Raw genomic sequence first — 12,552 nt, 5'->3', positions numbered from 1 at the left:
GGCGCCGCCCCCCCGCGTGGTGTGGTGCGACATGGACACCGAAGGCAAGGGCTGGACTGTTGTCCAGAGAAACTCTCATGACACTGAGATCACGTGGAAGCAATCCTGGACCACCTACAAGTACGGCTTCGGGAACGTGCAGGGTGATCACTGGCTGGGGACCGAGTACCTGCACCTGCTGACACAGCAGGGCACCTACAAGGTCCGCTTCATCGTGCGGAATAAAGCCAACATCACCCATTACGCCGAGTACGACATCTTCAGCGTGGAGAGTGAGGCTAGCGGGTACCCGCTGAGGCTGGGCCGGTTTTCTGGTGATGGGGATGACTATCTGACCAACTATCACCCCAAGAAGGGGGGCATACATGACAACATGAAGTTCAGCACGACCGACAGGGACCAGGACCAGTACAGAGGGAACTGCGCCAACAGCTACGGGGGCTGGTGGTATGACAGGTGCCAGAACGTCCTGCTCAATGCCAAAAAACACATCCTTTGGCCAGGATTCTGCGATAATGGCGACTGCACATCCTCCCTCATCCTGGTCAAACCCACAGATGTGTGCTGACCGTGCCGCAGTCCCCAGCCTCCCAGGAGTTTGTGGGAGTGCCACCGTCCCCAGCTCAGTGCCCCGTTCCTGTGCCTGCCAACAGCCCTGTGCCAGCCCTGGTGCACGTTCTGCGCTGCCTGCGGTTTGGGGTGGGTGCGCCCACTCCTGTCCTGGGGATGGGGAGACAGTGCAAGTTCCCTTCCCTGTGCGATCGGTGTACCCCTGCTTTGCTCAGGCCCTGCTCCCTCCCCGGGCCCCATACGCCCCACAGCTCTGCTACCCATGGTGGAAGAAATCAGCTGCAATAAACCCTGGAGCCAGACTTTGCTGCCTTGCGTCTACCTGCCTCCATGGCACTGCACATAAGTGTGTGTGGGATCACTCTGTCCAGTCTTGGGGGTGGTGCACCTGGGGGAAAGTAGGTGTATTATGCAGGTCCTCTCCTGGGCAAGGAGACACCCCTGCTCAAGGGATGCCAGATCTTCCTGGACATGCAGAGCTCACCTCCCCCAGTACTGGCATGGTAGCTGCTGGTTTCAAGATGATTTGCTCAGGCTGAGCTGGTGCAGAGCTGGTGTGGCATGCACGGGTTTTGTGCTGATCTTTATTTTTTTTTCTGAAATATTTCAATGTTCCATAGTGAAAGGCCCGACACTGATTCTCCCTGCTGCTGACTGTCCCCAGCATCAGTCTGTAACATGAGCTTTTCTCCCTTTGGTTCAGTTGCTGTACACAGCTGAGTACAGCTGTTGTACCTAATTCTGTTTGTGGTTTGGTTCTCAGGTCTCTGGACGCAATATTGCTTCCAATGGCTTGTTCCAACCACTGTGCACTAAACTGTGGCTGTAAGGCTACGATTAACCAACAGGGCCAGCAAAACCCAGTATCTTGCAAAACCCTCGCCCATAGTTTGCCCCTGTCCGTGGCTGGGTGGTTGCTTTATGCTGGGAAAGGGAAGGAACCGCCACAGATTGGAGTGTAGAGAAGGTGGCGGGCTCCCTGAGGGCATAAGAGATGCGGGTAAGTCAGTCCCATTGTATTCTGCTGCAGAGGGGGAATGTGGCTATGGATCTCCTTTGTGATGGAGGGAAGTTTGAACTTAGGGCTTGAAAGAAGCCATGGTTCCTCTCCCCTGCCTTTGGAAGAAAAACTGAGCTCGAGGAATGCTTGTGGCTGTGAATCCTGAACAACTTGGGACTCTCAGGCCAAGATCTGTGACTGAGGTCCCAGGGCACCCTGCAGAGCTATGGCAGTGCTGTGTTCCTGAAGAGGCTGCACAGGCAGCCTTGGCTGCCCTGGAGGCATCTGTGGGCCTGCAGCCCTGATGCATGGGGAGATGAATGTATGAGGCTGCTGCTGGTTGAAAAAGGCTTCCTAGTTTGAGCTGACTTGAGAGTAGCATTTCTGGACTGAGAGATACGTCTGCTGGTTTAAAAAGTAATTTGCATGCCAACCTGGATGTACAACCTAACTGGAGGGGACCGGCTTGGCAGAAAAGGACTTGGGGTTCCTGGTAAACAGCAATATGCCCAGGAGTCAGCAACGCACCCTTGCAGTGTTGAAGGTGAACTGCATCATGGGCTGCATTAGCAAGAGTGTGGCCAGCAAGACATCATTCCCCTCTGCTCAGCACTGGGAGATCACATCACAGCTACCATGTCCAGCTATCCAGTGCACAGAGCTATCAACACACTGGAGCAAGCCCATATGGACCCAAGCTGATCCAGGCCTCTTGAACTTCTGGGATCCCTGCCATGTCAGGCTGCCTCAGCTCTTAACCATGCCCTGGATATGACAACCATGCAGTGCTGCGTGGCCTTGCAGTGCTGTTGTCCCTTTTTTCCCTGTCCACTCTTCCAGTTATCTCCCAAGGCCTGCATTCACAAGGTTAACAAGGCAGGATGATGCTGGCCTGGCCTGCTGTCTCTAGTCAGCTCCAGGTCACGGCTGGTAGGGCTGAACTGAGCTGATGCTTCCCTCCGACCCTCAGTGCTTGCTCTTCGCCATGTGGTACTGCATACCCTTTTTGAAAGATCCCCACCTTGAAACCCAATTCTCTTCTTTAAGTGAAAGTTTTGTCTTTAATTCCTCATTTGAGACTTATGAAAACTTATTCCTTTGAAAGTCTTTTCTTACTGCACCAGGAGCCTCAGGTCTGCTCCTGGCAAGAAACTGGCCACAGTTGTGAGAAGTTCCCAAACAAATGAAGGCCATTTGTGCATGTCTGTGCAGGTTCTGAAAGCAATTTTATTCTGCAGAATGAACACAGACTACAGCAGGGATATGGTGCATACATGGCCTGCCTGGGCTTAGAGCAGCTTAGATCAGGTTAGCTAGTGATGACTGATATTTTTCTGTTGAAGTCATCTATACCCGCAAAGCAAAAAGAATAAGACCTTCCTGGATCAGGAGGGTTTTAGGTTTCTGAGCACAGTTTTCTCCCCAGAAGGAACATGCTTGGAAACCACAGTGTTTATAAAAACTTGTCCTAATAATGATCCCTAAAAACCCACCACAAGTGAAAGGCCAGAGACAAAGCAGGGAGCTTTGTTACTTTTCAAGAGAAGAGGAAAAGAAAACAGCTCTTGATATACGGGAACAACCCTATTCACCCCCCAGCCCCCCAGCCAGCAAAATGGGCCCCAGCAGGGCACTGATCTGGCCATGTGCCCAGTGCAGACAGGAGGGGGAAAGAGTACTAATGGTATGGAGCTGGTCTGATGAGGATGGCAGAAGCTTTGCAGTTCCCTTTGCACAGGCTGCCCCACGTTATGCCCCCCTTGACGTTCAGCTGTACAGAATAACATGCTGAGTACCACCACCCACCCCCAGAGCGGGAGGCACAGTTCCCTCTGTAAGTGTCCTGATCCCGATCCTTTGTGGAGAACTTCATGTTGTTGTGCACGTTCCTGGGATTGTCTGAGTCCATGGCATCCCCTGCCAACCCTGAGTACGTTCCCAGCCTCAGCCGGTAGCCGTGGGACTCATCTTCCAGGCTGAAGAGGTTGTAGTCTGCGAAGTTGATGTTGTTTGTGGCATCCCAGATGACAAACCTGACCTGGTAGACCTTCTGCTTGGAGATCTGATGGATGTACTCGGTGCCCAGCCAGTACTCGGTGTGCACGTTCCCAAAGCCGTACTTGTAGGTGCTCCAGGACTCAGCCCAGGTGATCTCCGTGCTCTGCCGGTTCCTCTGGATGACCGTCCAGCCCCCGTCTGTCACATTCATTTCACAGTACACCATGATGGGGTGCAGTCCTGTGGGCTGGATGATGTAGACACCGCTGGGGCTGCCAGCAGGGATCTCGCTGCAGTCCTTGGGCCAACCTGGGGCGGGAGAGAGCATGATTTAACAAAAGCCTGTGCAACAGGACAAGACCATGTTTCACCCTGTGACAGGATAGAGGGACATCTGGCCAGGGTACCTGGGGGATACTCAGCTGTCCCAGCCCAGACAGGTCAATGTGCTTGGCTGGAGGTGAGAGTGGTGGCCTCAGCCCTCTGTTCCTCTTCCATATGGCACACCTAACAGGAGGCAGCTGCAGTGAAAAGCCCCAGACCCACTGCGCTATGCTGGTTTCAGACCAGGAGACTGATATGGACACTAGTGGGCTCCTTTGGGCCTCCTGAAAAAGGGGTTGTGTCACTAAAACAGGGTCACGCTGGGAGGAAGGTGAAGAGGACCTTGCCCCTCCAAGGGACAGAGAGAACAGGAGAAAAATGACCCCTTCAAGCACACAGACACCCTTACCAGTCTGCACAGTGCACACAAACACATGCACACACACAGAACTTGCAGTTAAGGTCATCCTGACAAATGGGCAGAGCTCCTCTCCCCAGCTGAGCAAAGCCTGGGGTTGATGCTGCCTCTCCCCAGTGTGCCTGCCTGTATGCACTATGGAGGTGTTTTTTGGATCCGAGGCATCATAGCACACTCTCTCCCAAGTGTCATTTTACCAAGCCTCCACTGGCCCAGAGCATAGGTTGGGGCTGTTCACCAGCCAGGACTGACCCAGACCAAGGAACTGAAAGGTGTTGGTGAGAGCACTGTGATGCCCATGGGATGCTACATACTGGTTTTCTTCAGAGCACTCGCCGAAGCGTTCGAGGGAGATTTCTTGAAGATGTTTAGGGTTTGTACATGCATGGAGTGGCCTGGGGCAGCCAAGACCAGCACGCGAGCAAGGAGTAGAAGGCACTGGGCTGCTAGAAAGGGAAAAGATGGAGAAAAGATGAAATGTGACCCTCCCTCCAGAGAGGTGGGAAATCCCATGGCTCCAGCACTGCACAGTGTAACACGACTACATGAGATGCAGGAATGCACCAAGCATGCTGGGCAGCATCAGACTGGTCTGTGCAAGCTGGAAAACTTGCCAAAAGGCCTCAACTCTTTTGCCCAAGGGGTAGACAACCTTGCCTTTTCGCTTTGGCCAGCTCCCGAAAATCATGCATGAGATATTGCTCCACCCAAAACTAAGCACACAACAACCGACTGAGCCAAGTTTCATTCCTGGCCCCTAAAGCAGGGGACTGGCTGGGATGAGCCAGAAGGCAGGGCACAAGCTGCTGGTGTTCGAAGGGGTGCGAGGTGAGCATGCCCTAAGAGGGCACCGATGCCACTGCTCCCCATCGGTGTGTGAGGACCAGTGCACGGAGCCTCTCCCTGTTGCTGGGCTGCCCTACCTGTGCTCCTCCCATTGCTAGCAAGGAGCGCCCCGCTTCCCAGCCCAGTACTCACCCATGGCGTCCATGCGCGAATGCCCTCTGGAGCACAAAGCTGCGGAGCAGCAGGTTTCACAAGGCATTTGTAGGGCCCTCTGCAGTGGGCGGAGTGAGTGGGTCCTACCCCCACTCCCAACTTCCTTTCTCCTGGAGGAGGAAATCGGGCTGGGTTTCCTTTACGCCCTTAGAAAACACAAGCTGAGATGAAGGTGCCTGTGGTTCTAGGTGCATAGCTTCCTGAGCTGCAAAGAAAATAACACCCGTGCCAGCAAGAGTCCTTGGAATGGTCTCTTCTGTGAGTGCTTAGCTCCTTGGATGGAATTTCCCCTGGGAACAGCATATTTGGGAGCTTTGAAGAGTGCAGCTCAGTAAATAAACACTTGAATGCCAGTCATCAATCAGTGTGGAGAGCAAACACTGGGAATGTCCCCACCTCCCACCATTACAGCAGGGTGCTGCCAGGTCAATTGGTTCTTGTTTAATGTGCTTTTGACAAGCCCAGCCTAGCTCTTGGTGGGGAAGTCAGAGCAGTCCCAAGACTCCCAGAGAGACTGAGTGTTGTGGGACGGTATTTGGAGCAGCTGGTGTTTTCTGTACTGCATGACAGCAGGCAGAGTGTTGTGGCCTAGGCGATCTCCATCTGGGGGAAGCAGGAGAGGTCTCTATTCCCCAGTGGGCCACAGTCCTGATCTGCAAGGATGCAGCTGAATGGGCCTGCTGAAGGACACTGGCTAAAAGGTTTCTGTAGGCCAGCTGAGATAGCTGTGGTCTCTGGGTTTGGGAGGCTGGTCACGCAGGATGGGTGGCTACAGAGGAAAGCAAGTGTCTTTCCAGGAACGGAGCAAAACTGGGCAGATGGAGGGCAGCAATGGGGATCTGAGCATGTACAGAGAGGAATGGAGGGGTCTGAGTGTGCACAGAGGGGAAATCAGAAAGCCTGACCCTGTGTGCATAGAGAGGGAATGGAGGGGATCCGAGTGTGCATGGAGGGAAAATGGAGGGGAATGGAGGGTGCACAGAGGGACTGGAAGGGATCTGATGGCAGAACCCATAGGAACTGAGCACCCACAGAAGGGATGGGTGGGATCTGAGTGTTGATGGAGGGCAACAGTGGGAATCTGAGGGCACTTGTCATGGAAAAGAGGGATGTGAGTGTGCACAGAGGGGAGAAGTCAGCACTAAGCAGACACTGAAAGGAACAGAGGAGATCTGAGTATGCGAGGAGGGGAACAGAGGAGATCTGGGTGCATACAGAGGGAAATGGAGGACACTTGAGCATACAAGGCGGGGAATGGAGGGGATCTGTTTGTGTAAGGAGGACAACAGAGGGGTTCCAAGAGAGCACAATGAGGGGAACGGAGAGGATGTGAAAGCAGCTGGATAGGAATGGAGAACATCTGAGAGTGCTTGGAAGTGAACAGAATGAGTCTGAGGGGATCTAGAAGCACCCAGAAGGGAACAGAGGGAATTTGAAAGCATGTAAAGGGGACATGGTTTGGATGTAAGGCACTCAGAAAGGATGGCAGGGACTGGAGGGTGCACAAAGGGGAGTAGAGGAGATCTGAGCATGCCTGGATGGGAACTGTGGGGTTCCAAGGCACAGGTAGGGGAGCAGAGAGGATCTACAAGCACTCAAAAGGGAATGGGGGATAATTGAGGGTCCACAGGGGGGAACAAAGGGAGCCTGAGCACGCATAGAGAAGAATGGAAGGGACCACAGTGGCATGTGGGGGAGTAGAAAGTGCATGGAGGGGAATGGAGGGGATCTGAATGCACACAGAATTCAGTGAATGGTTTTGATGTGCCCTCTGATGTTCCCCAGGGTCTTTTATTTGCCCTCTGGTGCAATGCAGAGGCTTCCATTTGGTCCTCTCATCCCCTAAGGATCACTCCGTTTACCTTTTGGTGCACCCAAAAGAAGGTGCACCTTCGGAGGCCTCCAGTTTCCCTCCTGTACCCCTCAGACTCCTCTGCCTTCTGGTGCTGCCTAGAGCCCCCCATTTTCTTTGCAGTGCACCCCAGTGTCCTACATTTGCTTTCCTTTTCATGCCAGAGCCCTCCGTATGCCCTCAGGTGCTCCCCAAGCCCTCCACTGCCTTCTCATGCACCCTGTTTCCCTTTGCAAATTCTGTCACCCCAGAGGCCCCAGCAGGGACCTCTTTGTGCAGGATGCTCAGTAGAAAGTCAGGATAAGGCTCCAGTCTGGAGATAGTGACAGTCCATTGCCTGCTGGGGCCACAGATCCAGCATGTCTGCAGAGATAGGGAAGGTCTGAGGTCAAGCCTGGAGGCCAAGTCAGCAGTACCCATCAGGGGCAGAACTGGAGGAACGAGACTGGGCGCAGACATAGCTGCTGCACAGCTGCCATGTAGCCAATGGTAAAGGCGCAGCTTAAAAGCAGCTCTCCAGGGGAAGGAGGAGCAGGCCCTCACTTCTAGCTTTTTTCACAACAGCCCTTTTCAGTGAAGGAGCTGACTTTGGATGTGGCCAGCTAGACTCCTTAACACAGCAAACTACACTCTGAGAAGGGGGAAAGGACTCAAAGGCGCTGGCATCAGCCCGCCCTCCCAAGCAGTAACATGGGAATCTCTGGAACAACCCATGCAGAGCCCTGTGGTAGGGGAAGCAATCCCTGATGGCTCCTGGGGCCAGCTCCTGCTTCGGGATCTGGGTCTTCCCTTCCCATGGGGAAGCACAAGGATCCCAAGTGCCAGTTAAACACAGGTTTGTGCTTCCTTAACTAGGGCCAAAGGACAGAATCTCTGGGTGCCCAAGTGCCACGTTACTCTAAGGTCTCTTGGGTTACAGCCCCACCATGTGTTCTTCTCCCATCTGTAACAGTGACAGCGTTTGGGGTGGGTTGGGTAAGGGTCTGGGTGCTCTGGGCAAATTCAGAGGCCACAAAACTATGGGAGGCCCTTGATTCAACTAGAGGATTGTTTTGGAGTGTGTGCCCATCCAGGAGGGTGAGGATAGGGGGTACTGCAATATGGGACCTTAGTAAGTGTGGTCTGACCTGGCCCTCTTTGCTGCCATTGAGGTAAGATGTTTTCTGCTGCTGGGGAAACAAGGGGTTTGCTGAGGCAGGTGGCAATGTGATGGCCTCTCTTGCCAGCTCATTGGGATGTAATGGCAAGATGTGACAGGACCTCTTGAGATCACCTGGTCCAACCCCCTCCTCAAGAAAGGTCAGCTACAGCAGGCCACCCAGGAAAGTGTCTGGTTGGGTTCTGAATATCCCCAAAGATGGAGACTCCCTCCCTGGGCAACCTCTGCCAGTGTTTGGCCACCCTCACAGTGAAAAAGTGTTTTCTTGTGTTCAGCTGGAACTGCCTGTATTTCAATTTGTGCTCATTGCCTCTTGTCCTGGCACTGGGCACTACTGGAAAGAGCCTACTTCTTCATTCCATCCCTTCAGGTATTGATACACATTGATGAGGTCCCCCCCGCGCCTTCTCTTCTCCAGGCTGAACAGTCCCAGCTCTCTCAGCCTTTCCTCAAAGGAGAGATGCTCCAGTCCCTTCATCATCTCCATGGCCCTTTGATGGACTCTGTCTAGCATGTCCATGTCTCTCTCACACTGGGGAACCCAGAACTGGGCTCCAGGTATGGCTTCATCAGTGCTGAATAAAGGGAAAGGATCACCTCCCTCAACCTGCTGGCAACACTCCTCCTAATGCAGCCCAGGATGCTGTTGGCATTCTTTACCATGACCGTACATTGCTGGCTGATGGTCAGTTTCTTGCCCACCAGGATCTCCATGTCCTTTTTTGCAGACCTACCTTGCAGCTGAGTGACCCCAGGATTGGCTCCTGGAGTACACCACTGGTGACTGGTGTCCAGCTGGACTTTGTGCCACTGATCAGCACTCTCTGGGCCTGTCCGTTCAGCTGGTTTTCAGTCCACCTCCCTGTTCACTTATCTAACCCATATTTAGCCAGTTTGTCTGCTAGGATGTTTTGGGATACAGTGTCAAAAGCTTACTAAAACTGAGGTAAACAATATCCACTGCTCTCCCCGCATCCATCATGCTAGTCCCTCATTGTAGAAGGCTATCAGGTTACTTAAATATGATTTTCCCTTTGAAAATCCATGCTGACTACTCCAGATCACCTTCTTGTCTTTCATGTGCCTGGAAATGGTTTCCAGGTCTAGCTGCTTCATCACCTTCCTGGGGATCAAGGTGAGGCTGACCAGCCTGTGGTTCCCTGGGTCCTCCTTCTTGCTCTTGAAGATAGGAGTGACATTTACTTTCCTCCAGTCTTCAGGCACTTCACCCAATTGCCAGGGTCGATCAAAGATTATTGAGAGTGGCCTTGCAATGACATTGGCCAGCTCCCTCAGCACTTGCGGGTGCATCCCATCAGGGCCCATGGACTTCTGTATGCCCAGTTTGCTTAAGTATTCCCTAACCTGCTCCTCTTCCACCTCTAAGAGCATGTCTTACTTGCTTCAGACTTTCCCCCGATCTCTTGCGCCTAGGATTCCTGAAGGCTGGTCTTCCCAGTAAAGATAGAAGTGAAGACATCATTGAGTACCTTGGCCTTTTCCATGTCCTGTGTCACCAGGGCCCCTGAATGGGGATTCAGCAGCAGACCCACGTTTTCCCTAGTATTTCTTTTGTTTAGGAACCCTTGCCAGACTCCAGGCCAGCCTTGGCTTTCCCAATCCCATCCCTGAATGACTGGACAGCATCTCTTTATTCCATCAGCCATCATACCCTGCTTCCATCTCTTGAACACCTCCTTTATACGTCTGAGTTTACTCAGGAACTCCTTGCTCATCCACACAAGCCTTCTGCTACTTTTGCTTGATTTCCTGCTTGTTTGCAGGAAATATATAAGGAAAACATAATGCAAACATATATAATAAAAACACGTCCCCTGTCTCCATCTACTTTTTTGCTTTTGGGGTGAGGAGTGAGGGCTGGTGTTCTCCCACTTCTATGGATTCCTCTGCTTGGGGTGGCAAGGTAGGTGGTGCAGAGCATGGCACATCACCTCTGAGGACGCTGGTACACTCCCTGATGCACTGCCAGCCTCCTCTCCAAAGTGATAGCCAGGCCTGAGAGCTGCTGCAATCTCTGAGGAGGGTCTGCTCTGACTGTCTCATCACTGAGACCCTCAGTCAGCCCCAACCTGCAGTGGGCCATAAGGGCTCATTCCCCTCAGTCAGTCCCTTTGGACAGTCTCAGGAACTGGATTTTGTGCTTGGCAGCTGATGGCTTCTGTGCTAGAGCTCCAGCAAGGCTGTCTGAGCTGCTGCTGTACAGCTGAGCCCCCCACTAAACAGCTCCAGAGCGTGCAATAAGGAGTCAGGGTCCTGGAGGACAGGGTTACTGCACTCCATGTAGGAAATGACCATGTAGCAAGCCCTCCACTGTGGGACTACAGCAAACCAGCTCCCTTTCTGCCCTTGGCTGCTCCATTTCATGCTAAGCCCCTCCAGCGCTTGCTGTGGCCTGTGACAGAGGCATGAAAAGAGCCCGAGAGGTCTGAGAGGAAGGGAGAGCCCATGCTCGGTGGCTGCATCTTTCTGTCACCCTCCTTTGCCAGTTGTGTATGCTCCTGTCATCAGCATTCAGGATGGGAAAAGCTTCATCCCCTTCCCTTTGCTTCACACAGCCATCTGCCTGAGGGAAACCTGTGACTGAAAGGAGTGCGATTTCTGCCCCACCATCCCCCAGTCCACTTAGCAGCAGAAGAAATAGGCAGGGATCACAAATCATAGAATCATAGAATCATTGAGGTTGGAAAAGACCTCTAAGATCATCGAGTCCAACCGTCAACCCAACACCACCATGCCCACTAAACCATGTCCCTAAGCGCCTCATCTACACGTCTTTTAAATACCTCCAGGGATGGGGACTCCACCACTTCCCTGGGCAGCCTGTTCCAATGTTTCACCACTCTTTCAGTAAAGAAATTTTTCCTTACATCCAATCTAAACCTCCCCTGCCGCAACTTGAGGCCATTTCCTCTCGTCCTATCACTTGTTACTTCGGAGAAAAGACCAACACCCACCTCGCTACAACCTCCTTTCAGGTAGTTGTAGAGAGCGAAAACACAGTGTGTTCCTAATGGGAAATGTTATTTGGATGAGAAATGTGAGCTGCAGTCTCCTGGATGAGCACACGGTGGCTCTGTTGCGTTACCAGAGGACTGCAAGAGGAGAAGGTCCTTGCTCGGATCAGGCCCGGCCTTTGCGGGATGTGGGGGAGCACAGGCTGGGGCTTCAGCCCAGAGGTTGCAGCTCAGGCTCCTCAACTACAACGAGCACTGACAGCACTGCAGAATTAAGTACAGCTGGAATGTCAACCCAGGTGACGGAAGCGTTTTACCAATTGCTTGGGACCAAATGCACCAATGGGATATGGGCATACTCTGTGTGTAGTGTGTTTGCAGCCTGTTTTTTCATATTTTTCTGGTAGTTGTTTTTTCTAACATAAGTCTAGGTACATTTAAAGGCAACATAGAGCACTGGAGATACTGTGATCACAGTCTTAAGGTTGTTTTTTTTTTTTTTTTTAAATCTCTTCTTCAAGGAATCGTACAGCATTCTTCCTCTACTGTTTGGCCGTTTTGTTAGAGACATAATGTCTAAAAAATCTGTAGCAGCAATTTATCCAAATTACCAAATTGAAGTCACCTGAGTTATACAGTGGTATAAAAGTAAATATGTGATGAAATGCTTTTAGGCAAACAATCAGAGGAGAAAGTAATTTGGCATTCGTAGTGGCCATGACATATAAAGGTATTATTATACATGAGTATCTCTGGTACAACAGTATCAAGAGAAAGCTTTCCTACAGGTGGCAGTCTGACCTTCCCTTAGTGCTAGCTGTTGAAATGCAGGGTCAGGAGTGTCAGAACCATATTTTGGACTGCTTACGCACTGCCCAGTACCAGTTTTTCTGTATGCAAGCCCATAGATTTCTGTATGCAAGCCCAAGACCCTCAGGTCTCTATCTCCAGCATAATCCAGATTTTTAGAACTCTGTCATTCTATTTTTAGACTGTTCCCATTTGCACATGCCACCCCCAATGCAAGAAAAGCAATTGCAGAAATTTTGGTCCTCAGGGATGGATCCATGTGTCAAACTCCCCTAGGGTGAATCCAGGCATCTGGAATCCCCTGGGGGACCCTGTTGTCCAGGTCTGTGGGATGTCCAGGGGTCACTGAGCTCTGGGAGGCTCCGGCATTGCCAGGTGGCCCTGGGAGGCAGAAGGAGGAATGGAGAAAGAGGAGGAGGGGGGAGGAGACCCTATATGCCCATCCAG

General features: G+C 52.2%; 3 protein-coding genes across 3 annotated transcripts in view; 1 reads left to right on the top strand and 2 right to left on the bottom strand.

The window, feature by feature from the left end:
- Positions 1-568, top strand: part of LOC103896553 (fibrinogen-like protein 1-like protein) — a 4,473-nt gene extending 3,905 nt beyond the window's left edge. The window contains 1 exon segment of the mRNA XM_019471287.1: positions 1-568. This exon segment is cut by the window's left edge and continues 19 nt beyond it. Coding sequence (XP_019326832.1) covers positions 1-568 — 568 coding nt within the window.
- A 2,680-nt stretch (positions 569-3,248) lies between these two features.
- Positions 3,249-5,301, bottom strand: LOC103896552 (fibrinogen-like protein 1-like protein). Its single transcript, XM_019471286.1, has 3 exons — positions 5,289-5,301; positions 4,625-4,756; positions 3,249-3,877 (listed from the first exon to the last, which is right to left on the bottom strand). Exons 1-3 carry the CDS (start codon positions 5,299-5,301, stop codon positions 3,249-3,251), a joined length of 774 nt encoding a protein of 257 aa, XP_019326831.1.
- A 7,076-nt stretch (positions 5,302-12,377) lies between these two features.
- The window catches only part of SPACA6 (sperm acrosome associated 6), a 3,940-nt gene continuing 3,765 nt past the window's right edge, over positions 12,378-12,552 (bottom strand). The window contains exon 9 of the mRNA XM_019471285.1: positions 12,378-12,486. Coding sequence (XP_019326830.1) covers positions 12,378-12,486 — 109 coding nt within the window. The remainder of the gene's footprint in view (positions 12,487-12,552) is intronic.

This window comes from Aptenodytes forsteri, unplaced genomic scaffold, assembly GCF_000699145.1.
Source record: "Aptenodytes forsteri isolate BGI_AS27 unplaced genomic scaffold, ASM69914v1 Scaffold209, whole genome shotgun sequence".
Lineage (NCBI taxonomy): Eukaryota > Metazoa > Chordata > Aves > Sphenisciformes > Spheniscidae > Aptenodytes > Aptenodytes forsteri.
The sequence above is the reverse complement of the archived record's forward strand: the minus strand, read 5'-3'. Positions and strand labels throughout refer to the sequence as shown.

Coding starts and splice junctions, on each gene's coding strand:
- LOC103896552 (XM_019471286.1), bottom strand. Junction 3,878..4,624: donor GAGTGCTCTGAAGAAAACCA/GTATGTAGCATC, acceptor CTCCCGCCCCAG/GTTGGCCCAAGGACTGCAGC.